Consider the following 15140-nt stretch of genomic DNA (forward strand, 5'->3'; position numbering starts at 1 on the left):
CGCCTTGGCTGGGCTCTCCCTGCTCCTCGGCAACTCGGGGGAGAGGGGAGCGCCAGGGTCTTCTCGCCTGCAACCCGTAAGTTGGGGCGCGGTGGTGAGGCGTGCAGGGGTGGGTGGATGGGCCGGCGGGTGGCGGGGGCTTTGCAAAATTTCTTGCACTTTACCCGCGCGCGCCTCTTTTTCCCTTCCTCCGCCTCCCGCCCTCCAGCCAGCCACCCAGCACTCTGCCTCTGGCTTCCCGGGCGTCCGCCTCGCGCACGCTCGCGCGCCAGCCCCGGGGAGGAGGGAACGAGGGAGGCGGCCGACCCGAGTTGGCGCGAGATAGGAAAGTCCTCCTGTGTCCGCGGCGGCGGCGGCGGCGTGTCCCGCTCTCCCACGTCGGCTGCGGGAAGTGCCCCGCGCGGGGCAGCCTTGGAGGGACGGGGCCCCCGGAGCTCCCGGCCTCCCCTCCTCTTCCCTCCAGCCTGGAGCTGCATTCCCTAGCCGGGGGCTGTTAGCGGCTACGCCGGCAAGCTTTCGGCAGGATAGGAGAGGCTCAGCTAGGCGGGCTACTGTCCCCCCCTCCCCCCAGTCCTCCCCCTTCGCTCCTTTTCTCTTACCTCCCCCATTTCCACTTTTCTTGCCTTTCCCCCCATTTTCCCCGTCTTTCCCTTTCTCTTTTCCTCAGCCTCCCGATTGCCCCTTCCTGCCCCAATTTCCCCCGCTTTCCTTTCTCCTCCACATTTCTCCCCTCTTCTCAGTTTCCCCATTTTTCCTCCCTTCTCCCACTCCCTCTCCCACCTTCTCGTCCCCCACTTCTCCTCGTTTCTCGCCTTCCCTCCTCGCACCTTTCTCCGTTCTTGCAGCTCCGTTGTACTACCCCCTCTTCCTCCCCCCTCCCTCGCTCCCTCCGCCGCCTTTATGACCCCGTGGCCCTGGGGGCAGCAGAGAGGGCATGGCTCGCCGGACTCGCGGGTAAGTTAGGGGGGACTCTGGGGGCCTACTTTATTTACTCTCGGAAACACCTTTACCGACGGGTCGCTATGGCTCCTCTTCCTCTTCTGGCTCCCCCTGTGAAACTCCCGGAGAACTTGGGGGTGAGGGCCCAGCTGCCTTCCCCCCCACTCCCTGGGGTGGGGGTCTCGTTGGTTTAATCAATGGGTCAGTTTTTCGGCTTTCTGTGGGAGGAGAGGGTCTGGACTTCCCCTGGAGCTGCCCCTCTGCGCCTCTGGGTGGGGGTGGGGGTGGGGGTGGGGAACCACTGGCCCATTGAGGCCCTGGGCTTCCTTTGGCCAGGTGCTCGAGGCTGATTGGGGTGAGTCTGTAGTTGCTTATCTACTAATGCTCTCAGTCAAGATTTCTTTTCCCCTGGGGTCACAGGGAGAAGCTTGAGGGTGCTTGCTTGTCTTTGTCCGATGCTGTGATTATTTTCTTTTGTGGGTTGAGGCATTGCTGGGTCTGGGTGGAAGAGGAACTGTAGGTGCACTTTTCTCTGATAGAAACAATGTAAAAAGTGGTTACGTTCTATTTCAGCTACACTGTAGGTGAAACTGACTTTTTAGGGTGCACAGCTATCTAATATTACTTCTGAAAGAGAACTTTGGGAATAAAACCTGTTCTTGGAGTGGGTCTGACTGTCTTGGACATTTATATTTTGCTTCTAGGAAATTGTTCTAGAAGATGTAGTCCAGGGCTTTTTAACTTTTTTTTGTTGTTGTCATACTCATTTGGCAGAACCCTTCTCAAAAGCATGTTTTTTTGATGCATAAAATAAAATATGTATCACAACGAAAATTCGTTGGAATAGTTATCAAATGAGTTCACAAAACCCAGATTTAAGAACCCTTGATCCTAGTGAAAAGGGGGGAAAAATTTCAACCAATTAGTCACATTTTCCCCAAGAGTTTTATAAGTTTAAAATCATTACTCAGAATATGTTTTGAAAATATCAAGGACTAGTAAATAAATTCCTTCTGACTGATAGGCCTGAGTGTGTATGTAAATGAGGAGAAAAGTTATATTCTACCCTAATGAAGTCTTAAATTTTAAATGGATGCATTGACATTTTTAGCATCGAGGATCAAGATGAGTTGCACTGTCAGGACACAGATTCGGATGTACAGGAACAGAGGGAAAATAAATGCAAGGTCAAGTGGACCCACCAAGAGGTAAGTGAGGGAGAGTATGGTTGCCAGACTTGAACCTGGATAGGTACCACTGGGTTTGGAGAGAGAGGCTCTATAAGGAAGATCAGAAGGGAAAGATAAGAGAATGTGAGATATAGAAAACAAGGGGAAAACTGGGAGTATGGACTGACCTGATCCTCTAGACCATTGGTCCTCAAACTTTTTAAACAGGGGGCCAGTTCACTGTCCCCTCAGACTGTTGGAGGGCTGGACTAAAATAAAAACAAAACTTCACACTGTCTCTGCTTCGCCCCATTTGCCATAACCTGGCGGGCTGTAGTTTGAGAACCCTTGTTCTAGACTATTAACATCTTTTCATCCTGCTGTAAGTTAGTGTAAGTAATACGTAAAAGAGAAAATTGCCGGGGGAAATTATTAGACTATCATTCTTGTTGTTGAACCCTGTGCTTGATCATAGCCTGTGTTAGACTCTCCTTTGAGGATGATCTTTCATAACTAGGGAGAAAGGTTTTTGTCTAGTTTTCTAATATGGCACCAGAGGATTGATGGTTTCCTTCTCATAGAGCACTGACACCTGGTTAGATCCAGGAAATCCTTATGGTGGATTTCATGACTAGTTGATCGACAGCCCTAAAAGCTTACCAGGACTCTGCTCAATCTGAGTAGAATATTCAAGTTGTACTATGTGAATTTGTATTCTGCTTTGAGGGCAGGGGGATATATTGACTTAAAATATCTCCTTCCCTCAAAGTGCTTACATTCAATTACAGGGGATAAAATTGATGCCACCTATACACAAGTAAATATAGTTATATCCAAAAAAACTTAAATCAGAGAATGCTGATAATCGAAGTAAGGGATCTGAAAAGGCTACTTATATAGGAGGTGGCTTCTGAGCTGTGCTTTGGAGGGGGGAAGAAGGGATTTGATGAGAAGGGGGTGTTTCAGGTATGATGGGACCACTTCCTCAAGGGTGTGAAGACAGGAGGATGCAGTGTCATGGGTGAGGAGTGGGAATATATGAGAATAGGGGAGTAAAAATCCATCTTAGGGGGAGCTTATCTTCTGGAGATGAACCACTTCATGGATTCTGAACACCTGTGAACTGATTCAATATCTGGTCCTTTTTAGGATGAGCAGCTGAAGGCACTCGTGAGGCAATATGGACAGCAGGACTGGAAGTTTCTTGCAAGCCACTTTCCTGTAAGCACCAGGGGGGGGGGGGGGCTTTTGGGAACTTCTGCGAGTTTTGTTTCTGGGAAAGGAAGGGATATATTGCTCAGTACACAGAGTTTTGTTTTGTTTTCTCAAAGAAAGGAGATCTTAAGAATGTCAGAGCTGGAAGACACCCTGGAAATCATCTTATCAACTTGTCATTTACAGAGGGGAAAACTGAGATAGACAGGTGGATTGATTTTGCTCAAGGTCATATGGGTTCTAGGTTTAACAGGGCAGAGGTTGGAATCTAGATCTGTAGATTCTAAATCCAAATTTTTCATCCATTATATCATGCTGGTAGCTTCTTCCCAAATTTAGCAAAAGATTATTTTAATGATTTCCCTTCTATCTACCAAGTGTGAGGTATTCTCAGTCCAGACATCTTGAAATAGTATTTTTCAGTACAATTTTTCGACTGTGATTTAAAAAAAAAATTCTTTAAAGGAAATGTTAAATATATTTGTAAATAACGTACTATAACAGAATACAACTAGTAGTTCTTAATAAATTTCCACCTCCTTCAGGGAGAATATTAAAGATAGACAACAGGGGGACAGCTAGGTGGTGCAGTGGATGGTGTACCAGCCCTGAAATCTGGAAGATCTGAGTTCAAATCTGGACTCAGATACTTAACACTTCTTACCTGTGTGAATTTGGGCGAGTCACTTAACCGCAATTGTCTCAGCCCCAAAACCCACAAAGATAGATAACAAGATGGGAAGAATGATAGAGGGGGCAAAAGAAGAAATCAAGGGTACAAGTAGAGGGATGAAGAAGGGAAAATTAAGATACATCTTAGGATTCTGTCAGATCAAGGCATGCCATGATTGCTCCCTTTCATTGTTAGACTATGTGGAGTATAAATGAAAATTTTAAAATAAATGCAAATTATTATTAAGAGCAGCTATGTGGCACAGTAGATAGGCCCAGAGTGTAAAAGACTTGAGTTCAAATTCAACCATAGACATTTACTAGCTGTGTGACCCTGGGCACACAGCTTAACCTCTGTTTGCCTCAGTTTCCTCATCTATAAAATGGAAATAATAAATAACACCTACTACCCAGGATTATTGTGAAGATCCAATGGAATAAAAATTGTAAAGTACCTGTCACATAGTAAGCACTATATAAATGTTAGCTATTATTATCACCACCATTATCTTCCTCATCATTATTGTTTTATTTTGATAAGAGTGCCAGATCTGGAGTCAGGAAGCTTCAAACATTTACTAGCTGTGTGATCTTGAACAAGTTATCTGTAAAATGGGGATAAACAGTAGCACTTGCCTCACAGAGCTGTGAGTCTCAAATGAGATAATAGCCTTAGAGTACTTAATACTGTGCCTGACACACAGTGCTGTTTACTGTTATCATGAATTATTATTATGTTTGGGCAAGTGTTACCAGGCTAGTGAAATATCTGGAAGCACCTGTCATGTAAAGAGTGGTTGAAAGAATCAGGGGATGTTAAATTGGAAGAAAAAGGCATCTGGAGAAATTTGTCATGTGCAAGAGAGGGACCCCCCCCTTGGTTCTGGGTGGTCTGAGAGGGCAGAGTAGGACTTGAGTAGAATTTACAGGGGCACATGGAGAGTTCTTGAGCTGTCAGAGACTCTCAGATCTGTGTCTTAGGGCTGTCACCTTTTCATTGGAAGGTGGAGGGGAGAGGTGGGCCTATGTTATCCAATTAGGAAGCTGTGCAGTGGTGATTTTGGAGTCAGAATGGGGGACCAAGGATGACTTAGGCTGTGAACTTTCAGTTGTTTTCTCTCTGGGGGTTTTGGTATGTGAATTTGCACGGATTCATCCACATGCTCTCATCTGATGTCTGCAAAGTATCTGGAAGGTGATTGACAAGGTAGAGTAAAGAATGAACTCTACTTACCCTCATGGGAGGATTGACCCCTTGACCTTGCCTTTGTGAATATCAATGTCCTTATTTGTGCCTTATATAACTGAGCTAGCTCATTGGGCCTTTCCTGCTTGCTCTGCTAGTTCTCTGGGCATGTGGAAGGTCAGAAAGGCAGATTTAGGCTCAGTGCAAGTAAACGTTTCTGCATTATTATACAAAAGTGGGATGAGATATCCAGACAGGCAGTAAGGCCCTGTAGCTGGGAGAGACTCTCAGGGGGCCATTGGGCCCATTACTCTCTGTTGGGATGTTGTGAATGGGTTGGATCAGACAAGCTTCTCTGACTTGTATTTCTGATTTCTCTCTTTTTCTGCTTGCTCTGAATTCACTGTCCCAGAATCGCAGTGATCAGCAGTGCCAGTATCGGTGGTTGAGGGTTTTGAATCCAGACCTTGTCAAGGGACCTTGGACAAAGGAAGAAGATCAAAAGGTAAGGTTACCCTGTGTCCTGGTCTCTAGGAGTTTGTCTCTCATCTGGTGAAGAGGGCACACGGCTTGGAGTCAGGAGTCCGGGGTTTGACTCTGACACTTAAGGCCTGGGTGGTGACTTTGGCCCTGTAAGGAGACTGTTCTACGTTTATTTGTCTGAAAAACAGGTATGGTAGCAATTTGCCATCTTCTTCTGGCTTCTTTTTGAGAGAAAGCCTTTTTTTAAAACTTTAAATCCGTTCAGAAATGTTACTCATAAAATTATAAACTCAGTTTCCTTATCTGCAAAATGAGCTAGAAAAGAAAACTGAAAACCATTCTGGCAACTTTGCCAAGAAAAATCTCCAAAAAGGTCACAAAGAGTTGGCAAGATTGAAATAACTGAATGATAACAATAACAATCCCCCTCCCCCTCATTTATAAAGCTAAGGAAACTGAGGTCCCAAAAAAAGTTATTTGAAGCTCACAGAGGTCATAAGTGTCAGGTTGGATTTGAACCTCTGCTGCTGCTTTTTTCCACTGTATTGCAATAGTATATTAACATGAGTGCCGCCTTAGTTTGGATGATCATGTCAGGTTTTTCATATTATTTTTCTACCTCTTCTCCTCTATATTAGATGTGGGTTTTAAAGCAGCTATTGTCTTCATGGTGCCTTTTTCTTTTCTTTCTTTTTTTTGACCATAACCCAATCTCTGAACCCTTCTGCCTCAAGTTCCTTGTCTGTAAAATGGAAATCACATCTAGAGGTTTGTATCAAATGAGATATTTGTAAAGTACTCAGAACAGTACCTTAATTAATGCTTGTATTCTTCCATTCCTTTCTTATACCTCTAAGCTTTTATTAGCTTAGTCCCTCACATAAAGAAGGCACTTAAATACTTGTAAGTTGATTCTCATGAAATAATGGTTTTTGTTGGCTTGGGACACAGGATAAAATTAGTTCTGGTGGCTCCTTTGTCTTAGGAGAACCACTGCTTTGTCCTTCCACCCTTGTTTTGGTGGTTTCTCCAAGACTAGTGTCCATGTGGTTCAATTCTTTAAATAGGAGGTCAGTTTATTGGCCACTGGACAGTTTCTTAGAGTCTTTAATTTGCCCCCATGGTTTCACTGGTATAGGGAACTCCCAGGTAAGAAAACTTCTTCACTCCATATAGATCTGTGCATTTCTGCAGTCTGATTAATGTTAAGCATAAGGGATCCTGAAAGGGATATCTGCACAGGGACACATGATTGTGTCATTGTTACAATTTGAAGTAGGACTTTAAAAACCTCAAGTGTTGAAATTGACCCTATCTATTGTTTCATTTGGTTCCCCCTTAGCCCACATTAATAATGCTTAATAATAATATTTATAAATAGTTTAAAATTTGTAGGAGAAGAGGGCCGTGTAGATCCGAGGGCCATTTTGAGTTCTTCAATTTCATAGGGTGCCATAATTACAAAATTAGTCATATTGGTGATGATGGGCATCTCCCTAATGAGTTAGGTTGGTTACACTTATCAGTCCTCACAAAAGATAGAGAGTTAGTTGGTTGCTGAGACTATTCCAAATCTTTTGAGAAAGTAGAACAGTTTAGATCACGCTGCAGGCAAAACCTAGAACCACCTTCAGGAAGTGATTAGCCATTGAATTCAGACTTTGCTCTTTATCTCATCTGTGAAATGGGAATAAAACCCCCCTTGATTGGATAAAATGGGATAAGGCTGCAAAGTAATGGAGTGGATAGATAAGGGTCTGGAAGATAAGTTTTTAATCTTGCCTCAAATACTTCCTAGAATCTTAGGTAAACTTTGTATAAAATGGGTATAATAATAACTCCTACTTTACTGTTGGTATGAGGCTTATATGAGTTCACCTATGTAAAGAGCTTAAAGACTTAAAGTGCTACATAAATATAGCTATTGTGCTACTACTACTGTCTGCCTAGAGTACTGTCTACCTTAACAAAGTTAGTCCATTAAGATCTATAGATGTCTCATCCTAGTTTAGCAATGAGCCACCTGTGGTTCTCTCAGGCTCCTTTAAGTAATGTTCAGGCTCTGATAGGTTCCCACCAAATTAGAAAAGTTTCCAGTCCTGGCCCAGTCTGTCATTTGTTTAGCCAAGTAGAAAAAGGCTTATTGCTAGTAGAGTGAACCACTAGTAGGTGGGTGAAGAATAGAAATGCCTAAAATACCTATTGTAAACGATCTTAACATGGGGTCTGTGAATTTGTTTTTAAAGAGTATCCAGATAATTGTATTTCAATGATGGCAGTTTCCTTTGTTGTCCTATGTATTTTATTTTAGACATTTAAAAACATTCTGATAAGGAATCCCTTTCCTTCCCCAGGCTGCCAAAAGAGTCTATGGCCCCCAAAAAGGTTAAGACTTTCTCATCTCCTATATTATTATTCTAAAAAAATTGATGAACAAGCTGATTTTAGAAAGGCCTGGAAAGATTGACACGAACTGATGTTGAGCGAAACAAGCAGAACCAGGAATACATTGTACAGAATAACAGCAAGAATGTGTGATGATCAACTATGAAAGACTTGGTCAGTGATCCAAAGCAATCCCATTAGAATTTGGACAGAAAATGCCATCTGCATCCAGAAAAAGAACTATAGAGATTGAATGTAAATCAATACATGCTATGTTCATTGTCTCCAGGGCCTTATGCAGTAGTGGGCACTTAATAAATGCTTGTTAAGTTGAATTCTTTTATGGTTATTTCCCCAATTCCCAAAAGGTCATTGAACTAGTGAAGAAATATGGCACCAAACAATGGACGTTGATTGCCAAGCACCTGAAAGGGCGTCTGGGGAAGCAGTGCAGAGAGCGCTGGCACAATCACCTGAACCCCGAGGTGAAGAAGTCATGCTGGACGGAGGAGGAGGACCGCATCATCTGTGAGGCTCACAAGGTCCTGGGCAACCGCTGGGCCGAGATTGCCAAGCTTCTCCCTGGAAGGTAAGGCAAAATCAGGCTCTCCAGAGTCCCAGGTCAGTCTTCATTCACAAGAGGGAATCAGAAGGCTGGGAGGGGGTGCAGGAAGGATTCATCACGAGGTGAGAAATAGCAACTGTCTGAGGTAGGAGCTCACGATAGGAGCAGGAGGGTAGGAGGCAACAGGTACAGATTTGGAGCCCCTTCTGCCACTCTTTATGTCATCTGGAGTAACTTCCCTCCTCTTGCTGGGCCCTAGATTCCTCGTTTATAAAACTGAGAGCATTGAGCCAAAGGTCCTCCAGTTCAAGCATTCTTTTGTGGTCTTCTTTTAGGGAGAGGGCTATGTGCTTTGGGAGGAGGGTATTTCTTTCTCCCCATAGACAAATCCCAGGAAAATCAATTATGATTTAAGTATCTCTCACGCCTCTTGCTTTAAATTAATCTGTTGTTGTATTGCCAAGCTGTCGCCCTTCTCTCTGGCCCACCACAAGGTAGATACTTGCAGCCTTTAGGGGACAGGGGAAACCATAATTTCAAGGTCAGGCTGCAGTGTGAAAAGGCTTCTTAGGAGAAAATACTTTTTCTTAGTGTATAGCACAGAATGTGTCCAGGAGGCAGAACAAGACTCCTTGAGATTGGGGAAAAGAGTGGAGGAAAAAATGTCAAACCTCATCTGTTTCACCTGCAACATTAATTACGAGATAATGGAAAGAGCTGTGAACTTTTCTTTGCCACTTAATGAATAGATGGACAAATTTCTTGACCTCTCTGGCTTTCAATTTATCTTTAAAATAGGAATGGGATTAATACATATTTTACTAGGCATTTTTAAAAAATGCTTTTTGATTGTTTTTATGCTATCCACGTATTTTCGCCAAGTATCCTCCCCATTCCTCCTCCCTTACAATTTTTAAAAACCTAGCAAATCCAGTTGATACATTCAAAAAATCTGACCTTATGCTATGTTTTACACCTGTGGAAATCTTATTTCTCTGTCTCCACAAAGGATTGTCAGGAGTGTCTCCTATCTTTTGTAGGGACCATAAATTTATTCTTTATAATTTTGTAGCAATCAGTTTTTATTTTCTTTGGGGAGGAAGTGGTACTTTCCCATTTATGTTGTTTGTGGTCGTTGTCTGAATTGTTTTCCTGCTTTTATTTGCTTTGTTTTGCATTAGTTCATTCAAGTCTTTCCATATTTCCTAAGTATTCATCATTCTCACTTCTTAAATCTCAGAATGGCCATGCCTCTAGCCTTTCCCCAATAGTTGGGCATGTTCTTTGTTAGTTCTTTGCCATCACAAAAAGTGCTGCTCTAAATATTTTGGCACATATGAAGCACAGGGCAGATCTGAGGGTCAGAGAATGTAAAGTATTTTACACCCATAAGGAAATGTTAGCTATTATTATTACCATTAAAGTGATGATACCTGCTTTATATAGTGAGGAAGATAATAATAGCTCACTTGGCAGTAACATCCTGCAGCTTACATTAAATAAAATGTACTCACTGGGAGTTCCTTATACCAATTAACTTAAAGGTTTGGTTTAGAAAAGAAAGTGCTTGTGTGCTGGGGATGCAAAGACAAAAAAATCCAATCCATCCCCTCCTGGGTGAACTTCTGGGTGTGCTCTGTCATTTAATTGGTGTAAGGAACTTTCATCAAGTAACCTCTCTTCATCAAAGCAGATTGCCCTCTGCTCTGCATCTTATAAAATTAGAGTTGCCTGGGGTTCTTTGAGGTTAATGACTTGCCTCAGGTCATAGAGTTAGTCTATGGCAGTTAGTACTTGAGCTCTCAGAGGCCCTATGCCATGCTTTCTAGAATATATCAGCCAATTTATTCATGTTTGTTGGTTAAATCTTTGTCACTAAGGTAAATAGTAGCTCGTGTTTCCATAATGTTTTAGGGTTTATAAAGCATTTTCCTCACAGCTGACTAGCCTTTTAAAAACACAGTCCCCCAATACCTAAAGAGCTAGGGGGAGATTAAACTTCTTAATCTGCGCTATGCAAGCTGTGCACATGGGATATTCTGTATATATTCAGTTTAGACACTAAACAATCTAGGAGCCCGCTAATGGGCCCACTTTATAGTAGGAAGCAGAATATTATTGTCCCCATTTTAACCTGCCTCCCACAGATAATATTCTTTTCTTCCTACTCTTGGAAGTAAAAGAGTTTGCAACTTGGCAGTGGGGAGATTTTAAACTCTCATAATATGGCTCTTTATTCTCTGACTTAGCTAAAGGTAGTCCAGCTTTAGTTTTTTGGATGACCCAAAATTAGGTTCTCATATCTTTCTAGAGTCTACCTTTTTCACCAGGCTCACTTTGAGTTTATTAATCTGTGGGCTCCTCATAGATTTAGATAAGGTTTCAAAACTCTATTCTTGAATGTGGCAAAAGGGAAAGGAATGGCGTATTCCAGTCCCCTTATTGTTTTGTTTTCTATATGAATTTGTTCCAATTTATCAATGTCCCTCCTAAAAATCTGATGTCTAGCATGGGACACCACACCCTGGAGGAAGTCTGGCCTTTGCAGAAGGTAGTAGAGGTATTACTCTCTGTAATCTTTTTAAAATCTGTAATGCTTTCCAAAATGGTTGTATTTTTTTCCCCCTGAGGCTGGGGTTAAGTGACTTGCCCAGGGGCATACAGCTAGGAAGTGTAAAGTGTCTGAGAACAGATTTGAACTCCTGAATTCAGGGCTGATGCTCTGTCCACTGCGCCACCTAGCTGCCCCAAAATGTTGCATTTTAACTATGGATTTATTGAACTAACAATCTCCAGGTTTATTTCTGTACCGTTCTGTTAAGTTCCCTTTTGTAGAGCTGTAACTGTATGAAATACTTTCTTTATCTAACTTACCCCCCAAGAAATGGAAGAATGAGAAATACAAGAAGCCTTTCCCAATTCTTAATTCCAGTGCTTTTTGGAACTTGTTAATTATTTCCCATTTATCCTGCATGTTGCTTGCTTTTTTTTTTTTTTTTTTTTTTTTTGATTAGCTTGTAAGCTCCTTGACGGTAGGGTCTTTTGTCTCAGCACTGTGGCAGGCACATGGAACTTTTATTAAGTTTATTGATTCGTTTGGAAAGTTTCTTTCCTTTTTGAATTAGAATAATGATAACACTACACATAGTGCTTTAAGATTTGTAGTTCCCTTTACATACATTATTTTGTTTGAACTTAAGAATAACCTTGGGAGACCTAGGCACTAATTAACATTATTATTGTAACCATTTTACACGTGAGCAAAATATGACTTAGAGATATTAAATGACTTGCCTGGAATTACGTAGGTAGAAATGGAGATGGAGACAGAATTTCATCCCAGGTTCAATTTTCTATTCATTATGATAGAAACCCCTCAAATTTTCCTAGGGTCAGGAAGAGAAAATATTTTCAATCTTTTTGTGTTAAAATTGTTAAAATATAATTGAGTGATTCCTAGTATCCATGAGAAGAATGTAGAGGAAGTAGACTTCCTTATGGATGAGAAACTACTAAGTAGTTTTCTTTTAAAATAACAAATAGGAGTTGGCAAAGATTTTTTTTTAAAAAGAGTGGGAAAAAAATCAGTATAACGGACAAATACATTTAAGAAGTCTAAAAATGTATTTCTCACCTACAAAGGGATAGGGTTGGGGATGGGATCTATCTTCTCATAGCTCTTCTTTGGACTCATGCTTAATTTTTGTAATTTTCCAACCTTGGCTTTTGATTTTTGCCATGTTTCTTTCCATTTACATTGTTCTCTTCAAAATGTATTTTGTTTTCTTGACTCAGCTTGCTTCACTTTGCATCATGTGCTTCTCTGCTTATTCATCATATTTGTCATTTTTTTTTGTTCACTTATTTTAAACATGCCCAACTTTTTATGATCACATTTGGGGCCTTCTTGGTAGGAGATACTGGAGAGGTTTGCCATTTCCTTCTCCAGTTCATTTTATAGGTGCGGAAACTGAGGTGGGCAGGGTCAAGTGACTTGCCCAGGATCCTTGCTCATAATTGAAATCAAATATAAACCCAAGAAGTTTTGAAGTCTTACTTTATTCCTGGCACTCTGCCCTGTGGGTAACCTAGCAGCCCCTGTCATTATTATTTTTTTACTCCATGGTAATATGTCATTATGTTTATACACCATAACTTGTTCAGCCATTCCATAATTGGTATCTATTTTGCTTTTAATTCTTTGCAGTCACAAAAAATGATGCTGCATATATTTCAATGTATATTCTGGCTTTCTTATTATTTCCTTGGAATATAGATCTATCAGTGGAATCTCTGGATCAAAGTGTATAAACATTTTAGTTAATTCGTAATTGCTTTTCAAAACGGTTTTACTTATTTACAGCTCCATCAACAACTTTTCCTAAAGTTGTCAGGCTGTAAACGCCACATGGACTCTTCCTCTGCCCCTTCTGAAGCCACACTGGCTCTCAGGTAGATGAACTTTTCCTAAGTCTAAGGTCAGCCTGTTAAAGAAGATTCTGGCAAGAGTCTTGTCAACTGTGACTGAGAGAGACCTCCCTTCTCCCCCAACCCCTCATTGTCACAGGATGATCTATTCCCTTACCTTTATAAAGATGGACAATGGAGGCATCTTGAACTCCTGGAGCATAATTTCCTCTTGCCATAAAATCTGGAAAATTGCAGTCAGCTTTTGTTTAAGCAATGGACCCCCCAACTTGTTAAAAAAATATTTTATGGAGAACTCACCCAGAGCAAGGTGGTCAGAAAAAGTGATACAAGGCCATTCCGAAGGTCTCTCTTAAGAACTTTAGAATCAGTTGTATGATATGGGAAACACAGGATCTCCCAGTGCAGCGTGTTCTCATCAGAGAAGGTGCTGTGCTCTATGAGCTCAGAAGAAGTGAAAGTTGTGCAGAATTAGCAAAGCCATCCCAGATGTTCACAAGGACAGTTTCTGTCCCACCTGTGGCAGAGAGGTCTGAACAGCTGCAGTCAGATGTACTGAAGCTTAGACTCCGACATGATGGCAATATCCATCCTCCAACCAGGCACTATCTTACTATCCCCCTCCAACATTCATTATTCCCATCTTTTGCTGTCTTTGCCAGTTTGCAGGGTGTGAAATAAAACCTCAGGATTCTTTTGATTTGTATTTCTCTGATTATTAGTGATTTCACTTGGTTAACAGTTTTATTAAAGAACTTTTTATTTAAAGCTTTAGACCACTTATCTATTTGGGAAATGGCTTTTGGTCTTAAATCTGCTAATTGTTTTTTTTATCTTGATACTAAACCCTTATTAAAGAAATTTGATAAGAGTTTTTTTTTCCCCATTTGATCTTCTCTCTTCAGTATCCTTACTTATCCTTATCTCCAGTATCCCTCTTTCCCCACCTTCCCCTTAAGAACAGGCATATTGATTTCTTTTGTGCGAAAGCTTTTCTGTTTTTTTTTTTTGTAATCAAGTTAATCTTTTTTACCATCTATAATTAACTCAGTCCCCTGTTTGGTTAAGAATACATCTACCAGTATCTGAGGCTTGATTTGCTTAACTTTTTTGCAATATGTTCTTTTAAAAAGTTTTTTAATTTTTAAAATTAAAGCTTTTCATTTTTCAAAACATATACATGGACAATTCTTTAACATTAGCCCTTGTAAAACTCTATGTTCCAATTTCCCGCCCTTTCCCCCACACCTTCCCCTAGATGGCAAATAGACCAATATATGTTAAAATGATAGAAATACAATATGTTCTTTAATATAAGTCCATTTAGAAAGTTTTGTGAAATATGACATAAGTTGTTGATTTAAGTCTAGTTTGTGCCAAACTGCTTTCCAGTTTTCCCAGTAGTTTTTATCAGATAGTTAAGTAATTTGTGTTTTCTCATATATTAAAAAAAAAATTGGGTTATTGAGATTTGTTAAATCTGAATTTTCTATGTGTAGTCTTTTCCCATACCACCAGATGGTTTTATAATATAGATTGAGGTTAAGAACTTCTATTCTCTCTTCACTTCTCTTTATATTTCCTTCCTTCATATTTTATTTTTCAAGTGAATTATGTTAATAGATTTTGTTAAGTTTCATTATGATAAAAATATTTATCAATTTTTAAAATTATTTGGTATAGCATTAAAGCTATCATGTTAAAATTGGTACAATCTAGTAAGGATCACTAAATATTTCTCCAGCTATTTGTTGTTTTTTACTTTTTTAAGGAACACAAGTTATTTTGTGGGCATTGATAGATTTTGGATTTTGTAGTTATTTGGAATAGAAACTCTCATTCTCTTTAATTTTGTTATCTAGAACATAGAAATTTTGTAGTTTGCAACTTTGTCGAAGCTACTTTTCACTTAATCTTTGCTAATTCATCAGGATTTTTTAAAGTAAATTTTACCTTTTTACCTATATGTAAACCCTTGATTTCTTTTATTTTACTGGTTTTTGCTAGGATTTCTAAAACTATATCAAGTAATAGTAAGCAGATTAAGCATTCTTATTCTACTTTTGTATTTACTGAAAAATGTTCTAGTATATCTCCA

The 15140-nt window shown here is 40.5% G+C and overlaps 1 protein-coding gene across 1 annotated transcript in view; it reads left to right on the forward strand.

Annotated features, from left to right (window-relative positions):
• Positions 1 to 296: 296 nt before the first annotated feature.
• MYBL2 (MYB proto-oncogene like 2) overlaps positions 297 to 15140 on the forward strand; it is a 39974-nt gene continuing 25130 nt past the window's right edge. The window contains exons 1-5 of the mRNA XM_074292608.1: positions 297 to 954; positions 2051 to 2147; positions 3258 to 3329; positions 5594 to 5686; positions 8418 to 8638. Coding sequence (XP_074148709.1) covers positions 935 to 954; positions 2051 to 2147; positions 3258 to 3329; positions 5594 to 5686; positions 8418 to 8638 — 503 coding nt within the window. The 5' untranslated portion in view covers positions 297 to 934. The remainder of the gene's footprint in view (positions 955 to 2050; positions 2148 to 3257; positions 3330 to 5593; positions 5687 to 8417; positions 8639 to 15140) is intronic.

Source organism: Sminthopsis crassicaudata, chromosome 2, assembly GCF_048593235.1.
Source record: "Sminthopsis crassicaudata isolate SCR6 chromosome 2, ASM4859323v1, whole genome shotgun sequence".
NCBI classification, from domain to species: Eukaryota; Metazoa; Chordata; class Mammalia; order Dasyuromorphia; family Dasyuridae; genus Sminthopsis; species Sminthopsis crassicaudata.